Genomic DNA, 22380 nt, shown 5'->3' with positions numbered 1-22380 from the left:
CACACTTCCTCATGGGCAACATGATCCAAAGGATAACTTTCTCCTTTGCAGGTAAAAATTAGTGTGTTGTGGGCCACTGAGGTAACAGAGTGCCAGCTGTCCTGTACCTTGTAATTGTTGCAACCGTGGTTATTTTCTTAGTTTTGTTGTTTTCAGGCGGGCAGTCTGCACTGCGTTTGGGTGCCAGGCTGGCCAGCAGATGTTTTGCCACAAAGCCATTTGTGCTTTTTGTCACAATCTGGTTTGGCTTTTGAAGTGATTCATGCCACCACCGTGGTTTCAATTACTTTGAATACAGTGAAGTCTGTACTTGGAATTTACTGACTGCCTTTTGCAGTAAATTCTTACCTTTTATTCCTTCAGCCCTTTTTTGTGCGTCAGTTTGATTTATGTGGAAGAGAGCTCTGGGGAAGGGATTTTAACCCTCTATTTTTCTGTTGCAAACCTGTTCAGAATTGCAGGCTTGCACACGGAGAGGTTGCACAGGGATAATGTGATGCCTTTGGACATGGCAGGTGAGGTTACAAAGAGAATGTGAGGCTGTCACATCTCGGGCATGTTTGAGCAGCCCTCGTTTTGTAAGGGTGCGGTGTGTGTTCTGCTGGTTCCAGCAGCAAGCAGTCAGGGAAACCTGTATTCCCAAAATGTGCAGTGAGGGCTGTGTGGTTGTTGTGCAGGAATTAGCAAGCACATTTGAAGGGCAGAGATTGTGTTGTCAAGTGGACAGAGCGCCTGTCAGGAGTCTGAGGAGAATGTGTCTTTCTTCAGCCTGTACATTGAATCATTCTGTGATGTGTGCCAAATTGCTTCAACTGTTTCCCCCCACAAGAAATAGAGGACCCCCCCTTTACAGTGAGATCTGTAAGATAATATATAGTGATTATAAAGACACAGTTCTTTGCCAAAGCTTGGATAATCATTGTTAGCAGCAGTATTAGTTTTAATTTGTTTCCTTAACTGAATGGGGGTTTGACATAAGCAATTTGTGTTTCATTTGGGCAATATGATCCTTGATGGAATGGTGCAGAGGTTTTGATGATATTTTTTTACTAGTAAGCATTATTAATATTTTAATGAGAGTAAAGGTCTTTATAATTTAAATCCAATTGCCGACAGAGGTTTGCAAATTGCTAACATAAGGTTCTAGTAATTTGCATAAAGAAATACTGATGTTTCAAGTATCTTTTACATTGTCACAGAAATAGTTGGTGTTCCTTCTAATATAATATTTACACCTTGTTTTGGAAGCATGTTAGCTGCTGCTGAAAAGATCTTGAAACTAAGAAACAGAAATCCTTTTTTTTTTGTGTTTGCAACACATCCTGGTATCAAATGACCAGTGGTTACTCTCCTCCCCTCTTTCCTGGTCAGGGAATATTTGGGAATCTGCTGTGAGGGGGTATCCCACATGCGGCAGTGGCTTTACTGCTGCTGTGGTTTGTGTAGCAGCTCCTGGATTTCAGGCTGGTGATTCTGCTTAACTCAAGTGTAGTTAAAAATTGTGATGAGCAGGGCCTGTTAGCCTGTCAGGATTGCTGGTTTGACTATTGTCCACAGAAGCCCAACCATCCACTGTGCCAATATGTGAAATACATTGCTCATCTTCTCTTCCTACCAATGCAGGCTTAAAAAACAAAGGTTTGACCGTAGGGTCTCCAGAGGAACAGACCACAAATTAACTGGTTTGGTGACTGATCACACAGAACAGCTGAATGTGCTGTGTCTGCTGCAGGAACTTGCACTCGAAAGGCTCAGTGAATGCTAGTTTGTCCTAGATATGTCCTTCTTGCTGTCTGCCACAAGCTCACATAAAGGGCTTTAGAATACACCTGAATGGGGCATTCTGAAAGCCATTCCCCTGGAATGCCATTCTCCCTGCGGCAAGAAAATCTCTTCAGCTTGAATTCTCTTTTCCTTTGCTGTCCTTTTCTTTCAGTTTTCAATTAACTTATTTATATTCTCTGCCTCCACTTGTTCTCCCTGGAGATGCCAGGCAATGACCTCCTATGCTGTAGATATGGAGCTTTCTGAAAATGCACAGGTGAGGCAAATTGACCAAGATGAGAACTAATTTTTATTAATTCACAAATATTGCATAAGTCAATTATATATATATCGTTTTAAGAGTGGAAGCACCTCATAATACCAAAGCTTCAGATAATTAATATTCTCTCTTACTGAATTCTAATTAGTTAGAATAGGTTTGACCAGTTCTACTCTCGTGCTGTGATAACATACCAGGCCTGAAAAGGTCACAGCTGCTGGGATCCAAAAAGACACTTGCAGTTTCACTCACAGAAGTTTCTTCGCAATTCAGTCAAGTTGATGAAAATAGAAATAATAAATGGAGAAGGCTGGTGCTGACATTATACCTTTTATTTGCCACTGCTTTGGTCAGAGGCTTTGGACTCCAAAAGTTTGTTCAATGTGAAGAGATCTGCATGGATTAGAAAACAAGATTTTTACCAAAACTTCTTCTTCATCTTATTATGGTCCTTTGAGCAGAACTGGATTCTCTCTGGCTGCTCTGAAGGCTGAAGTGTCTGGGGTTTGCTGTAATCTGTGTTTTGCTGTCAGTATCCCTGGAGGACTCATTGCCAGCTGAAGAGAGACAAACGATGCTCCCACCAAGACTGCACCTTTGCTTCCCTTTACTCTTTTGTTAAGTAACCTGATGAAAAGACCAAGCACTGGCAGCTGAGAGTTTTCCCACAATCTGGGAATTAGCTGATCATGCAACCATTTGGTCTCTTCCTACTTCAGCCTGACACAAATGTGTCATCACATAGGAGAGAAGCTGGCATGTAAAATGCTTTCCCAGAGCCAGTGCAGTTTTTTAAACCAGTGGTGCACAATAAGATTAAAGGAACAGGCACAGTGATAAACATCTGTGAAATCAGGGTCCCCTGGTGTTGAATCAGGCAATTTTATATGACTATGAACTCACAGTTTCTTTGCCAGTTTGTTCAGTTGCTTTCAGTCATTTGTTGGGAAAGTTATTCAAATTCTTGGATTGCCTTGCAACCCTCTGTTTTGGTTAGGAACACACAGTTGCAACTGAAGGCATAGCTTGGTGCTACAGTATAGTGGTATGGAAAATCTTGGTTATTTCTTACCTTAGTCTGGTTAACCTCAGTCTAACCTTAGAAAATTTTCATTGAATAGTGCTCTGTAAGCTGCTCTGGCTCTTTAACCTGCTATTCCACCAGGTTCCATGTTTGCCAAGCCACAGGGCACAAGAGCTGGGGGTATTGAAAGTGCTGTTAAAAAATGAATTACTGGGGGTTTTTTTCCCACAGTCCAAATGGGGTTGGATTACCTTGTCTTTTTTAAAGCAATGACACTAACCTCTGAGATAAACCCCATTTTACTTAATAAGTAAATTTGAAGTCTGCTTGGAAAACGAGGTGTTTTGAGAATATTTGTATTTTAGAATTGTCCGGGCCGGCTGTTGTTTGTCTCTGCCCAGACAAGGGTGAGATGGGTTTGCTTCCCGGGCTCCAAAAGACAAGGCTGGACTCTCAGGTTCAGTCTTCAAGGTTGTTTATTATTTCTTACCTACAAAGATTTTCTTTCCGCTCAGCCAGGGTCCGACTAGCAAGGCAGCCAAAGGCACTCTGACTGCCCACAGGGCGGTCGCATCTTTTTATAACAAAGACTACGTAAACTATATTTATCTTTTGTCTCCAATTCTTATCATTTTTATTACTAAGTGTACCTTTACTATGAACCTATCAAAAATACCTTCGTCACACAGAAAATGGAAGACAAGAAGAAGGAGGAAGAACCATGTGGCAAGCCCCAACTCGCTCCATCTTGTTTTTCCAACCCCCCTGTACCAAAATCTTAAAATCTGTACTTTGACCTGTAATTGTGCTATTTCTATATCCTTTAAACACCAGTGATTCCTATATCCCCACATACAGGTGATACATCTCTTGTAGGGTCAAAGTCAAGCCACCAGGTACTTTTAGCAACATCCCAAGGCTCCCGAGCTCCCCAAGGCTTCTCTCGGTAGCTCTGGACATCAGGAGCGATGCACTGAGTTCCCACACAGAATGGGATACAGTGTAAGATGGGAGCATCTGAGGTACATCACAGGTGGCATTCCTGACCATTTTGTTTGCCCTGAAACTGTATTTCTCAATGCTCAGCAGTTCAGAAGCTATTCTTGACGCAGAATGTGACCTCACTGGACTGACAGTAGCTCTGCTGTGCCTAAATCCATCATATACATCGTGTATTTTACAGCTGTGGGTCAAACTGTGAGGAGCTGAGCTGAGGAATTCATTAAGTAGTTCACAGGGGGTGAGACAAGGGCCAGCATCGTGGTGCAGGTGGCGAGCACTGGCAGGGGTGATCCAGCTCCTCCGTCAGAACCTTGGGCAAACTCACCTGTGCTGATCGTGGTATTTCCCCCAGCAACCCTGCTGAGGGCTGGTGAGAAAGCACTGACCTCTCTGTGAACCTCACAGGCTCCAGGTGCCAAGGGCTGGATTGCCACCCAGGCACCAGTGAGGCCAAAGATGCTGTGCAAAGCACCCTCTGCAAAGTACATGGGTTTCCATCCCCCTCCTCCTCCCTGGCCCCGACACATGGAAGAGCTTGTCCTCAGGGCAGGGTTTCTTTGTGAGTGTTGGAAGTGAGGATGGACCCACCTGAATCTGTGCTCTTGCCTGTTGTGCTTGGGCTAAAATTGATAGCAGAGGATTTTGATTCTCTCCTGTGCCTCATGCTGTGTGCAATCCTGCACCTGGCAGCTCTGGGCTGCACACAGCTTTTCCAGCTCCCCTTCTACTCTGTGTCTCCCTGTAAAGGCCTTTAAACCAGACCTAGCTTCTTGATGTGCTGCCTCATGCATGCAGAAAAAGACACAGGCTGTCTGTAAAATTTGTGTTAGTCTTCTTTTCTCTGCTTCTTCTACTTTTCATGTGAAAATAGTGTCTTAGCACTATGGTGTTGTAGGGTTATGTAAATTAGGATAGCCAGTAGCCCGAAGTAATGCTAAGTGGGTAGAATTTGGTGTGTTAATGTATGAATTCATATCAGGGCAGAAAGGCTCTGCAGAAAAGGCCCAGGTCTTCATTGCATTTGCTTGTGACGGGTAGAGAGTTTTTGTGCATAACACCTGCTGTCATCTTGAGCAGATTTATACAGATAAACATTCTGACCATGTGTACAGCCAGTGTACTGTAAGGATATCGCTCAAAGTGTGAGTCTAAAAGTCAATCACCAAAATCTCCTGGTTTAAAACACACTGTAGGCAAGTCAGTGGGCTGCAAATGTGATTTTACAATTTGGAGGAAGAATCTTTTACTTGGGAGTGGATTGTATTTAAGGAAAAATATTATATTCCTTATCACCCTTCGATCTCTATATGATGTATCCTGTAACCTATGTCTGTCTCTTCTTTTGTGCTGTAAAGGGAGAGCTTTCTCAGGGTGTTTTGTACACAGGTAGACTTCCAAGTTTTTACTAGACTGTGTCCTTGGTCTGTTAGGTCCGTGCTCTGTGTTATGAACCAAATTCTGGAGTTTGCAAAAATGTGAAATATACTGAAATACCTCTGTCTTTTCTTTTTCAGGATATAAAGCTTTGAACAGTGCCTCCCCAAGAAGTGTGATGAGAAATGGCTTTAGGAAACAATACCCAGAGAAGTTATTCCATCATCCCCTGTTTCATCTTTGTTGAGGTGAGTGCAGCACTCAGCTGCCAGGCCAGCAGAGAAGGCAGCTCTTCCCTGCAGGAATTAAGTAATTTGTTACCAATTTTATTTGTAGCAAAGAATGCTGTCTTAGTTGATCACCTATATTAGATATCCATCTAATTACTTAGTGCCATCAGACCCCCCCGAAAAGTCCTGCATGAGTTATCCAGGTCTCAGGTACAAGCAGGCAGGGACAGGCAGACACCCTGTGTATCCAACACTGTCTGGTTTTCTGGCTCGCCCCGTGGTGGGCAGTGCCTGCAGGGGTAGTCAGCAGCAGGGGATTGCCCATCCTCCTCAGACCTCTCTCCGTCTTGGTGCTGCACAGGGACTAAAACTCATCCAAGGAAATTTCTGATCTGACAGTCTGATGGTTCATGGGCTTGGGAAGCAACACTCAGCTCCGATTTCAGTTCAGGTGGACCATGAAATGTAGATGAGGTGTGCCTGACCTTTAAGTGTGATGAAGAAGCTTGGCTAGCACAAGGGCTGAGAATTGTCCAGGAGTGAATCTGCAGTTAATGCTCCATGTCTTCGTTAAAGGCAGTTGGTGTGGTGAGGCTTTTATTTATTAATTTATTATCTTATTATTTTAATCCATACAGATGGTAGTTTGTGGTTCTTATTTTACTTAGACTAACACTGATAGATTAGCCAAAATTCATTATTCAAATCCATGATTGTTCAGCTGGTGCTTATAAGGCTGGGACAGTTTTCCTGGCAAGGAAAGTGACTCTGTGTTTCCAGGGAGGATGGAAGCTTCCATCAGCTTTAGATGGTAAAAAGGAGATAACTGCCTGTAAATAACCAGTATATATATATTATATATATATTTTTTATATTCATATATTTATACATCTATATTATTATTTATATTTACGCATAAAATTTTATATATATACTTATATTATTAGTATATATAAATATATAAATAACCCGTATATATAAATATATAAATTAAAAACTGCCTGTAAATAAACACTTTTAGAGCCACCTGTCTGATGTAGCTGGGATGGAATGCTCATTCTTTGGCCTAAGTTCTGAGGCAACTTGAGCCCTTCAATAAGAGAAGTGCCCAGAACTGTGAAAGGATTAATTGTTGTTCTGATGAAGACAATGGTTCACTTCTTTATTCTAAAAGCTAGAGAAAGAAAGGGTAAAAATGAGTGAAAAGGAGAAATGACGTCAGAAAAACACCCTATAAAAACAATCAGGAATGAGATGTCTCAAATTTATTGCTTAAACAAGCAGCTCTGAAGAGTCCTTTAAAGAATTGAATGATGGGCCTGGTTGGCAACTTGTGACAGTGACATAAATTGTTCCTCCTGTAGACAAGACAGACATGAGAATTTTTTGCTCCATAAATGTACATTGCTTGTCCTTTCACATTGTTGATTTCTTAATTAAAACACAACATTAAATTAAAAATCAGTCAAAACCAGAGAGGTAGTGTCTGCACTGATGTTCTCCCTGCTACATTCTTCCCCTCTTTGTCCACAGTACAGATTTTTAATGTAGCACTACTGGGACTACAAATTCATAGACTTGTGTCAAGCACTGTAGCATTAAACAACAGGAAATCTAATTTCCTGCTGGGAGTGCAGAGATGATTGATGGTAGCCATTCCATCTGAAGAGTCCCTGTAAATCTTAAGGCACACTGGAGGTGTTGTTCTTTTCCCATTGTTGCGCTTTTGAGACTAAAGTTAAGTGCTTTCTTTTTTTTCTTTTTTTTTGTTTTTGTTTTTTTGTTTCCCAGAGGAGCTGCCCCAGACACCAAGCCCTGTGCTGGATTACCTGGGTTAGGACAGACCCAATTTTTGTTGCTTTGAAGCAACCATGAGAATTGATTAGCAGTGTGACACCTTGCTGTTGCTGTGAAAAGCAGGACAGCTAAAAATAATGCTGCCTGCTTTCCTGACAATGTTTTTCTGTGGGAGAACAATCCAGCAGCAGCCATGCTAGCTGAACATAATAGGAAAGGAGATAGTCAGTAAACAATTATCATAGGCCTGTTCCCCAGAATGTGCTGTCTCCCCACTGGGATCTTCTCCTCTGATTAAAAGTTTTGAGATATTTGCTCTTAAGAAAATAATGCTGAGCCTTGATTGTCATGTCAGATGCCCTGCCAGTAGCCATTTGCTAACTGCCTACTCTGCAGTGTGCCTTCATGAAATTGTGGTGGCAGAGGTAGAAATGAGGTGTCACAAGGAGTTTGGGCACTTTAAATACCATCATGCTTCAGTCCCTACAAATGTGACACAGTTTCAGCCGCTATTCTAATTTCCATTTTTTTCCCATTTCATTTTCCTCCCTCTGAACTAACTTGTAGCAGTTAGTTATTATGGAACCTGACCTGAAGATGAATGGCTCATTATAAAAACTTAAACCCTGTGCTTGACTCTACAAATTCCTTTTTGTGTTCAAAATATGAAGGTTTTAATAACAAGGAGATAACATGTGATGTCTAATCTGAAATGACAGAAATGTTTAATCAACATTTTCATTCCCTAATTGGAAATACAATGTCACGTTATGAGTGGATTTAAAGGCTAAATAGGGAATCATTAAACTAATTTTGATCCACTTATCAAATCTGAGTCCCTCTCCCAAATAATGCAGGCAGCTTTCTGGATGATTCTTTATTATCTTATAAGAGGTGTCATTACAGTCTGACATTTGTCACCAAATGTCTGAAGATTTGGTGCAGTACATTTTGTTAAGCATGTAAACAATTCACCAGGATGTGCAGGAGACTGAGATTCTCCTTTTCCCTACCCTTCTTTGCAGACAGCCCCCTGAAAGAAGCCTTCAGGAGGCTGTCTCCCAGCCTTGGTTTGACTAGACAGAGGTTAAATGGCTGTGCAAAGATGCCTCACTCCACAGGTTCCAGAGCCCTTGGGAGTCAGTCACCCACCCAGAGGTGCTTTTGATGTGCCCTGTGTCTATCCCAACAAGTGCCAATGTGTGAGGGTTTGTTGCTGGCCAGGACTGAGCACTGAGGTGGTCTCAAGGATGGCAGGTGAGCATGAGAGAAAGGAGGAGAGGCAGCGTCTGGGATGACAGGAGGAAAATTATCCCTTTCTTCCTTTTCCACTTATGGTGGCCAAAGCTCTTTGTGGGGCATCTCCCCCCTCCTTCACCTGCTGGGACAGAGCAGTGCCAAAAACATCTGTACCAACATTTCAGCACAGCTGTGCCATTGTTTTGCTACTCTACTTTACAAGGTTTGATCCAGGGAGTGCTGTGTTCCATCTTTCCATGGAAGGATGTGTGCTGGTTGAAGGTGGGGAAAGGTACAATCACACCTGGCAGGTGCATTTTGTGCATGAAAGTACAGCCAGTTTTCTGCAGGTGGGGAATAAATTGTCAGAATGGCTCAGCTTCCTGAGGTCTGGGCAGTGCCAGGATTGGAAGTGGGAGAAGGGCAATGCCTGTCAAATCCCAGTCCAATTCCTATGGGACTGGTGAGCTACCCTGAGGTCTTCATCCAGCACTGTTTTCCATGCTCTGTGCTCTTGCCCTCTCTTGGTTCATCTCACTTTGGCAATTTGGTTTCTAGGAGAAAACTCAGGCTAGGGGGCTGTAGGAGAGAGTCCAGTCTGGCTTTGAATTTGGTCGGTCTAAGTGCTGTCCTGGCTTTTGCAGCCTGTTGGATGCTCATCATCAGTGACAGGAAGTGCAAGGGGATGTGATAATTGCATTTAGCAAATAGATGTTGGAAGGAAGGTTCCACACTGTGGGTAAACAGCATCCCCACAACTACACAGGACTACAGGGGGTGGCAGGAGAACAACCCCAGGGCCACTGTGTGTGTTTGAATGGTGGTTTTTGAAGAAGCAGTATCCTTTTCTTCCTGCAAAGAAAACATCTCCTCAAGGAGAGTAAAGACTGTAATGACTCTCTAGGCAACAAAAGGAGAAATTTGGTCTGGGGTTTCTGCTGATGAGGCATTTTCTATTTCCTTTTTCCTCCTCCTCACACTGAAAGCCCTTGCCTGAGTGCTTGAGCTATTTCAGGGAGTTATCTAAGGATTTATTTCCAAGCGCAGTTACTCCTGAAGGAGTTGGGCACATCTGAGGTGTGTCTTTGCCCATGAAAACACTAAAATTTTCTGGAACCAGATTTAATTAAATTCTCTTAAATTGATCAAAGAGTTACCAAAAGTCTTTGATATATGACTGATGTATATTCTTCATTGTCCTTCATTGTGGATTATTGTAATCCTGACTTTGACAAGGTAATAGGGGCAGACTCAAATATGTAACACCATTAAAACTTAAAACATTGGACATCTTTAAATTCTTTAATCTGAAGATCCCAGTTTTTCACACTAAATCCATTATTCTGCCCTCAGGAAAGCTTTTGCAGGCAGAGTGGAAACTGTTTCTTCTTGACAGCCCGATATATAGGACATTGCAAAGGGCTAAAGATATTTCCTTTTACACAGAAAATATCTCCTCCCCTTCCCCCAAATGAATAAAATAAAAAATCTGAAAAATAAAATGTTCTTGTCCTACATTTATTTTGGTACAAACTTGGATTTGAACTTTAGGTATGCTGCAACCTCACAGGATTTCTGTTTCTTCAGTGGGGTACATTTTCCTTTACTTTTGGCTATTTTATGTTTGGACAGATTGAATCATCTTCAGACACCAGTTCAAATGTAATTTAAAAAAAAAAAAAGTTTCAACCTTCAGAAGCACTCAAGGAAAGCATTCTTCTTCCTTGCCCACATACTTTTTCGTGTCAGTACTTCCTGTAGTCAAGCCAACAGCTGAACTACCGAGGAGCAGGAGAATTCCTGCAATACTGAAATCATTTGTGTAAGTGAGACAAGTGCCTCTTGAACTTCTGTTTGTCATCAGCATCACAGCAGGGCTAGGGGAGCTGTGAAAAAATCAGTGAATTTAGAACATTTGTGACATATGTGGCACTTGTTTTATTATAATTTCTTGGTTAGGTGTTCTGAAAATTAAAAAGGTTTCATACATTTGGGTGTACTGGCTTGTGCCCTCTAATTTTTAGCAGTATTTGAGGAGTGTGAAATGATCTCTTATGTTTGCTGTAGTCCTCAAAGTCACATTTGTAAGCCATTGAATGTATTTGAAGTGACTTTTTATTTGCTTCTTTTAAAAAAAGAGTAATTTCTGTCATAAAAGCTTGCTGGTTGTTTAGAGCTTTAATGATATTAAAATTACAAAAAGGACAGAGTGATTTTAGATTGCAATTCTGGAAATTCAAAATACAGTGCTCTTGTCAAGATAATGTCCAGCTCTCCTAGAGAGTGCAAAATAAATCCTGTCAGAATTTGACATAAACTTTAACTGGAAAAGCATCCCAAGATGAACTAACTTGGAAACAGCTGCAGCCCTCGGTGACTCTGTTCCTTCCTTCTCCATCCTTGCCGTGCTTGGATGTGCTGTGCTGCTCCACTGGGATGCTGTGAGGACAAAGTGCCCCAGGGATGTGTCATGTGCTGGTGTTGTATAAACTGCCTGCCTGCCATTAGATGCCCACGTAGGCTGTGAGAATCAGTGCTGACAGATGCTGTGCAAAGGATGATGTTTCTGCATAAATCCCTGTGCTTCAGACACTTCTGTGTCTTGGGATTCATTGCTTCTGATTCTATTCACTCAGCATATGTATCCATTTCTCCTTGTTGCTCTTTTTAAAAATCTCTTTATGGTCCCCATTCATTCCTCAGCATTTGCTTTTTGTCCTCCACATACCTCCTTTGTTCCAGGTGACTGGATAACTCCACATTCTAAAATTGGCTTAATCTCAGTGAATAGGTGTCTCTCAAACATTGGATTAGTTTTGGTGAATTGCTAAGCAGCTTTCCTATTACCTGACTATGAAAAAAGTCCTTCAAAGTGCTTCACAATTAGTCAGAGAGCACAAATGACTCTTGGCCAAAATAGGAACTGTGAAGTAAATCTGATTATTTTTTGATTCTCCTTAGCTTCTTGAGGACCTATTAAAATTAACATTAAGGGGTTGCCATGAGAATTTAGGTGCTTTACTGAATTTTTCTTTAAAACATAAGTGAAAGAAGGCTTGTATTCCTGCTTGCAGACATGTGAAGCCTTTTTTTATCCTTCCCTTTATTCTGAAAACTTCCCATTGCAAATAATCCATTTGACAGCCTGAATAACATCTTAGGGTTTCCACCAATGAATCTGGTAGACTTTTCCAGGAAGGGATTAAAGGTACCGAAAGTTCTTTGTCTTTATGAGTAATAAAAAATGCATTTGGGAGTAGAGAAAAATGCTATGAACAAATTGCTTTACCTGTTTACATTGTGCCTTGAAGGTAGACAACACTTTTGAGAGCTACTGTAATTTATGATATGTTGCTCTGTTTAATCAGGTTTCTAAGAGAAGGAATTGTAGAGGTTTTTTAGAATACTTAGCAGTTAGAGAGATTGGATTTGCTCTGGTTCTGAAGTACAAATGCATTTTTCCCATTTGTTAGTTAAAACAAACCCCATAGCTTTTTGCTAGAAAAACTACTGATCAGAAAGTTTATGTAAGTCTTTGAGAAAAAGGGGTTATGAACCAGGCACTGTTCTTGCAGGTGTTCTGTGTGTACAGAAGTCTGCAAGCCATAGTTGAGGCCTTTTAAGTTGGAAGGCATTTCCAGTAATTACTGAGCTGCTTTAACTAGGCTTAAAATGGCAATGTGAAAATACACAGGACACAATATGTAATTGCCCATTTTCTTCCCTCCTTTCTTTTCAGAAGTATATTTAGGTTTTAGTTTCATGGATATTGCTGTAAAGCCCTTAATGCATTAACTTTTGTCTCTTTGCCTACTTCAAAAACCTAAGGGATTTTCATGTTTTCCTTCCCAAGCACACAACATAGAGCTATTTATTTGCTTTGGAGATCAAGAAAGGTGCAGTGCATTATCAAGTTATTGACAGCTCTGTGATACACCTGCACCACTTCCTCTGGTCTGCATCTGTGAATAAACTGTTTTTTATGTTTTTGTCTGTAGGAATATCCCTGCACTTGCTTATCATGATAATTTGCATGAAGTCTAAAAAAGAGTGGAAAGGAATCAATAAGGACTCACAAATGCAGCCTAAGTAACCCTTAGTACAACAGTCAAGCCTTTCCAGAGCTGGTCAGTGGGAAAGACATGAAAAATGCAGGTGCAAAAGAAGATGCTTAAAGCTTATTTTGAAATATCAAACCCATCCCAGATTTTTGACAGTGGCTTTGACATCAGGAGAATTTTTAAAAGTGGAATAGGTATTTTCAAGTATCATGCCCAGTTTCATCAGGACTTGATTTCTGGTTCCAGACCAGCCACTCCAGACGCTGAAAAGGAGGAGTTTGTTTCAGCAGTGTTTCAAGGGTCAAGTAATTAACATCTGCCTTGTGGCAAAAATGTTTGTTTCAGTGATTTAGCTTTGAAAAAATATTGCCATTTTTTGCTCTCTAGAAATTCCAACTGAGTTTTAACACCAGCTTTAGGAATTGGTGTGCCAAGCCTTGTGCATCCTATACAAACCTAAGGTACTGCATCAACCCAGAACTTCTCCAAGCTTCTGGCAACATTTGGGTGCCTTTGTGTGCATAGCAAGTAGCTTTGTAATTGTGAGGTCTTCTCCCTCTAAAGCACAAATGGACAATTCTGTTGCCAGTACCTGAGTAACATGAAATAAATAAATCTATTATGAATGCAGGAGAACAACAGCAACAAAACAATCTTTCTGGAGAAATTGTACTTTATGTTTCTGTATTTCTAACTTGCTTGACCAGTCCACCTCAGATTTCATGATCTATTTTAACTCCTGGGGCATTCTGAAGGGACAGAATCTGGTGCTTCTTCTCAGCCCATTCCCACACCCCAGCGTTTTTGCAATAAACAGTTCTTCTCTGATGTGTTTCCTTCACTGGGGTATTTCACCAGGAATTTCTGTGAGGTGGTGGATATAGAGCCAAGCAGTTTGCAGATCCCATTCCTGAAGTCAGAGCAAATGCTTCTTGCACAGGTAGGCTTGCACACATCATTTTGTCACAACTGTGGCTTCTGCTCAGTGGAGCTGTTGAAGAGAGTGAATGGAAATGGATCAATGTGGATGTGTTTGCAGGAGATCAGTGAGGCAGTAGGAATTGATGCTTTGAGAGTTGTGGCATCTTGTGCACATGATGCTAAATGGGCACCCAGGTCTTAACACACATGAAATTATTACTCATGATGGTGTGTGCTTACAACAATGGTGACAGACTGACCCTCAGTTTTAGAGCTCATGAGCCTTCATGGATTATCTTTCAGCTTGATGCCACACCTAAAATAATATTTCTGATTCAGAAGTTCAGGCTAGGGGCAGATTTAGGATATCTGTATAAATTCACAGTGATAAATTATACTAGGTCTTCCTAGAAGAACACTCCAGTTTTAAGTTAAAGAATCAGGAGTTAAGATGTATCTTTGTCTTGAAATGGGGTGATTTAATGGTCAAGATTTCTGTTGCAGATAGACTTTTAGAAATGGTTGTTAGCTGTGTGGTTGATCAATATTTTACTGAGAACATAGTCGATTTTTAGAGTTGTTTCACAGTTTAGGAAACCAAATGGGTGCTCATAATGGTGTGTAATGTGTAACTCTTACTTTGGAGCGACGTGTTTGCAGCTCCCACTGGGAATAAGATCTGCATCACACTGCACATCCTGAGACTCCCAGGGGTGGCTGTGGTCTCTACCAGCAGAGATTCTGCTTGTTTGCAGAGAGTCAGGGCAAAGACCCTAAAAGATTAAAACATATTCCAAAACCTGCTGTGCACTTCTTTCTCTTATCATTTCCTTTATGACCTAAACACTAAACACAAGAGCAGATGAATGGAAGAAACCATGTAACAGGATGGGTTTAAAATGCATTTGAATAATTTAACTTTTTGCAGTTCTAGGGCATTATTAACTTTTTATGATTCTAGAGTAATTATTGATGAGGCCTACAAAAAATATGCTGCAATAAGATTAAAGCAACTTGGAAATAATGATGCAGTTGTTGCTGGAGTTGCTGTCAGTTTTCTCATGAGTTCAGTATAGGCATCCTGTGACTTAAAGGATAGCTACACTTGGTATTATAGTGGCCAAATTTTTCCTGTGCTTCCTTCTCCCACCTGTTAAATGCTGCATGTCTATCCCTAAAATCAAAAATCTATTGTTCATTGTGACTTCTTGAGTTTAGACTTTGCATACCTGGCAGGAGCTCTAATAATAGTGCTAATCCTGTATGAAAACTTTTTGCATACTTCACTAAAGCACAGAAATTTAGTGTGTGATTATTATGTGCAGATGTACAACATCATTGAATTAGTATCACCTTAATTTAGTTTACACCATATATAACACATTGCTTGGCTCTTTGTGAGCTGTGCATGCTTCATGGAGAGAATAAGGTTAGAGAGGCTTTAAAATAGTTTGTGTTACTTTTTCACAGTGGAACTATTGATTAAGTTTCCATTTGATTTACTGTAATCTCAACACTGCATTTTTTATAAAATTACAGTAAAAATATCTGTAAATGTACTGCATAAATGTAGTCTAGTTTCTTATTCGAGCCTGACCAATGTAAGATTCCAGTTATAATGGAGTGAATTAACTTTTTGGATAGCAAGTTGTACTTTTATGAGTTTTATAGTTGTGCTAATATTTGACTTGTAGCTAGCTAGGTCAGTAGTCATCAAGGATCTTTATGATCTTATTTAAACCAGCCAAAGTAAAAATCAGTTCAGCTCTGTTACAGTGATGGGGAAGATACTGAAACTCTCAAACTGATGAAGTTGTGGGAATAAAGGTGGTTTATGCATAGTATAAATGTGGTATCATGTCAATAAATACCAGCATTGGTTTATCATGCTGACTTTCATGCTTTTTCATTCTTATTGGAAATATATTTCTGTAGAAGGAGTAAAGCAGTTTGGGACTTGCAAAAAACTCAAACTATCTGTGTTTGGACAAGAAAGGCAGCCAGGGTCAACCAAGTGAATAATAAACCCAAGTCTTTACTCCTTTGAGTTAAAAAGAAAGGTCATAGACTCATAGAATGATTTAGGTGGGAAAGGTTCTCTGTGGGTGTCTGGGCATGATGCAGCTCAGAAAAGCAGCAGCTGAGTGAAGTTCCTTTGGGCCTTGTCCAGATGAGTTTTTTTATTTTCTTACAGGCAGCCTGGTTAGTTTTTGAGTATATCCTCATGGGAAAACACTTGTCCTAATATTCTTTCTAATAAAGTGATGCAACCTGGTGTGAAAGAAAAGGAATCTAGGCCTGATGACAGAAAAAGGAGAAGGGAGGATGCAACAAAAAAGAGAATGGGGAGCAGAAAGCAATTAAGAAATTAATTAAGTAAAAAAATATTCATTTTTGACTCTTAGAGCTGTGTACAGTTGGAATCCCATTTTGCCTGCCCAGTCCCTTTTTCTTGCAGAAACTTCACCTAGGTATTGGCATGCTCAATATGAAAATGCAGCTGATTACCAGTAGTCAGCACATAGATTTCCTTGTCCACATTCAATATTTTAGAAACCAACATGCTGGAGAAAGATTCCTGTTCAAACCTTGACACCTCACTTGACACCTCACTGTTTTGAGTGAGCTGTACACACATAGATTTTAGAGGGAGCTGAAGAGTGGACAGCATGAGAAAGAGTGCAGTGGAAATCACCTCAGGATGAAGATATCAGGGTTATATCAGCTCCCTATAAAAGCCATGTGTGACTCCTGCTCTGGCCCTGGTTTAGTAAAACTTGGCTTAGTAAGAAGGAGATTAAACTGCCCTTAGTGTATTTGGAGACTTGCTAAATGAGCATCCAGAGGATGATCAGTAATGTTAAATCTGAGTTCAGACATGACTACTCTTGAATTATATATACCTTATATACCTTTATATATAAGGTATATAAACCTTGTCATGAAAAATAGCCATAGCAAATAGCTTTGAATATTTCTCTTTGTTTTGACAAGGCTAACATTGAAAAGAGAATGCTATCTTCAAGTGAAAGGGGGAAAAGTGAGCAGCAGAACCTGGTGGGATTTTGTGAAAGTTTTCAAACAACAGGTCTTCTTCCTTACCCTGCATTCAAAATTGCCTAGCAAAATGATTACAAGTTCTGAAAAATGAAGCAGTCATTATTAATTTTTTAATATGACTGCTTTCCAGTGATAAATAACTGTACTAAAGGATTGGCTCAGGCACAACATGACTTGCATGCAGCAGAGGAGATTCAAAGTAGTAATTGTTTTTTTTTTAAGCTTCCTGTTCAGCTGGGAAAATGTTGAAGGCAAATAAAATGGATTTCATAATGCATTATACATATTAATAAGACTGTGAAGTAAAATGTCTATGACTGTTTTCTGTTTTATTTAAAACATTGTCTCTATTTGATTTTTATGATTGGTCTAAGAGTCCTGCAATCTTGGTATCAACAGACAGGTTTTTTTGGCAGTGAGTGCTGCATTTATCAATGTCTAATGACTGTGAACCTGCACTACTCTATTAAATAGCATGGATCTGGAAGCACACACAAGTGTTATGAATTTTAAGAAATGCTGCTCTATGAATGACAAAGATCCAGAGCTCCAACCAGCCCCAAGGTTGTCAGCTCAGATGGAAAGCTTTTATACCTGGCAGAACAAGGCAACAGGACAAGCATCTAAGGATATGATAAGGTCAGTGTTGTTAGAGCAAGGCTAGATTTGATTTTCTCTCTCCTACACATGAATTCTGCAGTGCCTTGGCTTTCACTGGACACAGCAGTTCATCACAAATGTATTGGAACACAAAATAACTAAATACAAACACATCAGGGGTTTCCATCAAAAAATACTGGACTTTAATTTTTTAGCATAAATTTTGATAGATATTATACTTCCTGAAACTCCAGTAGTAGATCCCATGTTGCCCAGTTAGTTCACTTAGGAAAGAACTGACTATGCTGGATTTTTAAGATTCATTGTTGTGTGTTAATACAAACTCCAAAAATATACTACAAGGCATTGCCACCTTTAAGGCTCCTGCGAGATGTTGCAGACTGAAAGGAAAGTGAGGGAGCTGCAGTTCTGGTTTGTGCAGGAAGGCTTTTGCTCCTAGGAGAGGCCCCATCTGCTGCTCTGAGGGCTTCATTACTTGACATTAACAGTGAGAGCAAACTGGGCAGGCAGAGTTGCAGATCTGCTCTGTGATTTAAGCCACATCAGCTGCTTGGAGATTCCATCAGAAAAGCACGTGGCCTTTCAGAAGAAGAAAGTAGCCTGGAAACTTTGGAGTTGAAAGATATCTCCGAGTAATTTTTTTTCCCCAAATAAATTTGGGTTCCAGCATGCTTCACTCCAGTAGGATTTAGGATAGGATGCAGAGCAGCATCAGCGAGCTCTGCAGCCCCAGCAGTGCAAACCGACGGGCAGCATTTCTGCATTTGGGTTGTGAGGGAGGGGCAGGACAGCAGGGAGCCCCTGTGTCTCTGTCTGTGCACCGAGGGGCTGTGGTATCTGCCAGACCTGCAACACAGGGGGCCTGCAGTGCATTCCCTGGGGCATTTTCCCCTTGTCTGCTGTCCTGACGTGAAAATCAAAACTGCAGCAAGGCTGCTTCTGTGTCTGTGCTAACCATGTTCTCACCGCCTTCTCTGCACCTCCCTCCATGGCAATTACACTGTGATTTGTTTGTGTACTGGAGATCTCTCTGTCTAAAGACATCAAAGTGTTGAGAGAATACTGAGCTGATTTAACAAAGACGAAGAGCTGCCTTGTCCCCAGTCCAAGCACCCCCTGCAACCAGGAGAGTGACGTCCTTCACCAAAAGAAAGTCAGACAGTTGTGAGCCTTGTCTTGGCAGCTGGGCTCTGAACATCTGTCATAACCAGGAGAGAGCTAGAGAAGGGTCTAAAACAGGGCTGTTGTCTCATGGCTGTCTCTGCCATGGTGTTGCTACAACCTCTGGTCAGAAGGAGTGTCAGTCTGCTTACTAGTTTGTTACAATTTTTTTTTCCCAAGGTTTGGTTTTTTTGTTGTTGGTTTTGGGGTTTTTTTTTTTAATTGAACAAAAACCCTTGCAAATTACTGGTACCCAAAATTCCAATGTCAGGGAGTTTTATAGCTTCCTTGTGACATCTGTAATTTTGTTTATGGCAACCAATAGCTTCAGTAGTTGACATGAAAAGTAAGAGTAAAAGCTACTGCACCTAGCACTTGAAAAGTCTGGAGTCTTTCCCTGTTTGCCAGACACAGCCAATGACATAGAAGTATCTCCACTCTCATCTGAGACTTTCTTGGTCTTCTGGGAACACATATGAGTTGTCAGGGGAGTCCTGGAAACTCTTGGAGGAACATTAGGGTGCCAGTGAGGACAGCTAGGTGAGCCCATGTCTGCTAGCAACAGCCTCCAGTCAGCTCTGCCAGCTGCTCCTGATCCAAGGGGGCTCTGAGCTTGCAGATCTTGAGTCCAGAACAAGGAGGGTCGAGTGAGACACTGACCCAGGCTGCCCAGATCTGCTGCAGCTTCCAAACCCTGAACCTTCACCTGCAGCAGGAGAACGGATGGAGTCTCTGTTTACCAGGGTTGGAAAGTGGAAACCCCAGTGATGAAGAAGGTTGTCAGAGGGTGGCTTCTGGCCCTTGGGGAGCAGGCCCCTATTCCACGTGCAGATCTGAACCAGCTGAACCTGAGCCATGTGGCAAGAGAAAACAGTGAGTGGTGGTGTTGGGATATTCTCTGCCTGCAGAGAGTGAAGGCCCCCGTGATGCTTTCCTTGATGCTGCTGGTGAGGAGGAGGAGGAGGGTCTGAAGAGGACTGGGTGGATCTGATGGGTCAACAGTGGAGATCACAGATCACAGAATAGCCTGAGTTAGAAGGGACCCAGAAGGATCACCAAGGATTGCCAGGTTGTAAGTGAATGACCCATACAGGTGTTTGTTCTGCTGAGGTCAGCAGCAGAATTTGGCTTCTGTATCCATGGGATCCTCTTTGAGGATCTGGACTGCTTAGAAGGCAATCAGCCTGACCAAATGGAGCAAAAGCAGCTTTGCCAGCAGCCTGGCCAGCCTGGAGAGGAGAGCTTAAATAAAGAGTGATGGGAGTGGGAATAGTGACTAAGAATCACGTGAGGAAGTGAAGGGATGGGTTGGGAGGACCAGTAAAGGATGAGGACTGATCAAAGGACCTTTGACTGATCAAAGGAGCACTAATCAAGAGAACAATGAAATGGAATCCCACCAAGCATAAACACATAAGGAAGGAGGTGCCAGAGAAAGTTTTCAATTCCCTTTTGGGAAATCAGCACAATCAGACACTTCTCCAGCACACCACATTTAATATCTTATGACTCAATCAATTCGTTCACTGTGAGACAATCAGATTGCACAAACACACACTCAGGATTCGGGATTACAAGCCTCAGTCAGCAAGTAAAATTTGCTTCATACTGAGTACCAACCTGAACCTCTGATCCCAATTACCATCCTCTCACTTCTGCAGAAAAGGACAGATTTTTCAAGCAGTGGGAGGAATCTCTGCCTTGTTGGCGCTAATGGGAGCCACCTGTCAGCAGCCCGTTCCCAGCACAAAGAGTTCACAAAGTAAATTCAGATTCATAGCTGGCATGGCAGGCAGGTCACCATTAAAGCTTTTCTTTGTCCAGTTTAATGGCAGGTGTTGCTTGTCCATCAGTTGGCAGCTTATTTTTTGGATTCAATGCTTCATCTTCAGCTTTCATGGCTGCTTAGTGTGGGCATTTCTTCAACATCTTGAAGAAATGAGGGTCAGGGTCTCAGTATCTCAAGTGACTTGGACACAGGACTGAAAGGGGCACTAAGAAAGATCACAGATGATACAAATCTGGAAGAGCTGTTGACTCCCACAAGAGCAGGGAAGCCCTGCAGAGAGACCCTCAGCAAATTGGAGAACTGAGCAATGCCAACCATGGGGAGTTCAACGAGGGAAAATGCTGGATGGACTGGGCATCCTGGATGTATGGATGGACTGGGGATTGAAAAGGAACCTGGGGGTCCTGGTGGATGACAAGTTGAGTCAGCAGCTTCCTGGCAGCCAGGAGGGACATTCCTGCCCTGGGGGCACCAGCCCCAGCAGGGCCAGCCCGGCAAGGGAGGAGGTTGTCCTGCTCTGCTGCCCACCGGGACGGCACCGCCTCAAGTTGGGGCAGACTGGGGCACGGCAGTGTAAGAATGACATTAAAACTATTGGAGAGTGTCCAGAGGAGGGACAGTGAGGTTGGTGAAGCACCAGGAGGTGAAGCTGTATGAGGAGTGGCTGGGGCCTCTTTGACTGTTCAGCCTGGGGAAGAGGAGACTGAAGGGAGACCTTGTTGCAGTCTGCAACTTCCTCGTGAGGCTAAGAGGAGGGGCAAACACGGATTTCTGCTCTGTTGTGTCCAGTGACCTGAGAAGTTGTGTCAGGGAAGGTTTAGGTTGGATATTAGGAAGAGATTTTTTTCCCCTGAGAGTGTCTGGGCACTGGAACAGCCTCCCCTGGGCAGTGGTGACAGCCCCAGCCTGAGAGAGCTCAAGAAGCCTTTGGACAACAGTGTCAGGCAGAGGGTGTGAATCTTGGGGATGGTTCTGTGCAGGACCAGGAGTTAGACTCGATGATCCTTGTGAATCCCTTCAACTGAGTTTATTCTGTGATCACTCAAGACCAGAGCTGCACTCAACCTTTACAACATTTGCCCCTGTTCCAAGCCAGGAACAAGTGCATGGTCACCCTCTGACGTGTCTGTACACTGAGGTACAGGCTGTGGGGAGGAAGCGAGAGGAATTAGAGGTCTGCATGCATTTGCAGGGCTGTGATTTTGCTGGTGTCACAGTGACATGGAGAGATAGCTCACACGAGTGGAGTGCCCTGGATAAACAGGCATTTTCAGGAAGGGGCAGCAAGAAGGCAGATTGCATTTTCTGCAGGTCAGCAGGGATCATCTGCTCTGCTCAGTGCTGCTCATGCAGTTGGGATGCATCTGTGCTGGGTTCCCCAGCATGAGAGACTGCTCCCTGTGATACACAAGGAAAGGATCAGAGGCAGTGGGCACAAACTGCAACAGGAAATGACACTAAACATAATAAAACCTGTCATGCTTTAAGAGTGGTGAAACTCCAGGGCTGATGATGTAGAGAACTTGTGGAGTCGCTGTCCTTGGAAGATGTTTAACACCCAGCTAGATGTGGCACACCCAGCTATACCCAGCTCGGACTGCCTGCTCCAGCAGACACAGCTTCAAGCCAGAGGTCAGTCTGGGAGATCTCCAGAGGTGCATGCCAGCAGGAACAATTCATTCACAGTCTGGCACCTTCTACACCCTTGCTTGTAACTGGTGGCTCCATTTAACTGCTGCCTTGTTTGCCATGTCTCCTTGATGCTGAGATAACTGCTGTAGCACATGGGTTATAGGGGAACTGTGTTTTATTTTTACAGATGAGGAAATGGGGACTTGCCTGCAGTTACTCCTTTGGGGAGGGTCAGGGTCTCAGTATCTACATATGACCTTTTTTACCTTGACTTTTGCTTCAGTCTGAAGGCATGACTTGTCCCAGGTGTACCTGAGAAAACCCAAGTGTTTGTTGGTAGCTGCTCTTTGAATACTAGCCTTTTATCTTCTTCATAAGTATTTTCTTTCTTTAATGACCTTGAACTATCAGCTGAATTTTTCATA

General features: G+C 42.2%; 1 protein-coding gene across 1 annotated transcript in view; it reads left to right on the top strand.

Annotated features, from left to right (window-relative positions):
* Positions 1–5629: 5629 nt before the first annotated feature.
* Positions 5630–22380, top strand: part of PLPPR1 (phospholipid phosphatase related 1) — a gene marked incomplete at both ends in the record, with an annotated part of 60924 nt that continues 44173 nt past the window's right edge. The window contains one exon of the mRNA XM_084224942.1: positions 5630–5692. Coding sequence (XP_084081068.1) covers positions 5630–5692 — 63 coding nt within the window. The remainder of the gene's footprint in view (positions 5693–22380) is intronic.

The sequence above is a fragment of the Fringilla coelebs genome (assembly GCF_963513975.1).
Source record: "Fringilla coelebs genome assembly, chromosome: Z".
Taxonomy (NCBI): Eukaryota; Metazoa; Chordata; class Aves; order Passeriformes; family Fringillidae; genus Fringilla; species Fringilla coelebs.
The sequence above is the reverse complement of the archived record's forward strand: the minus strand, read 5'-3'. Positions and strand labels throughout refer to the sequence as shown.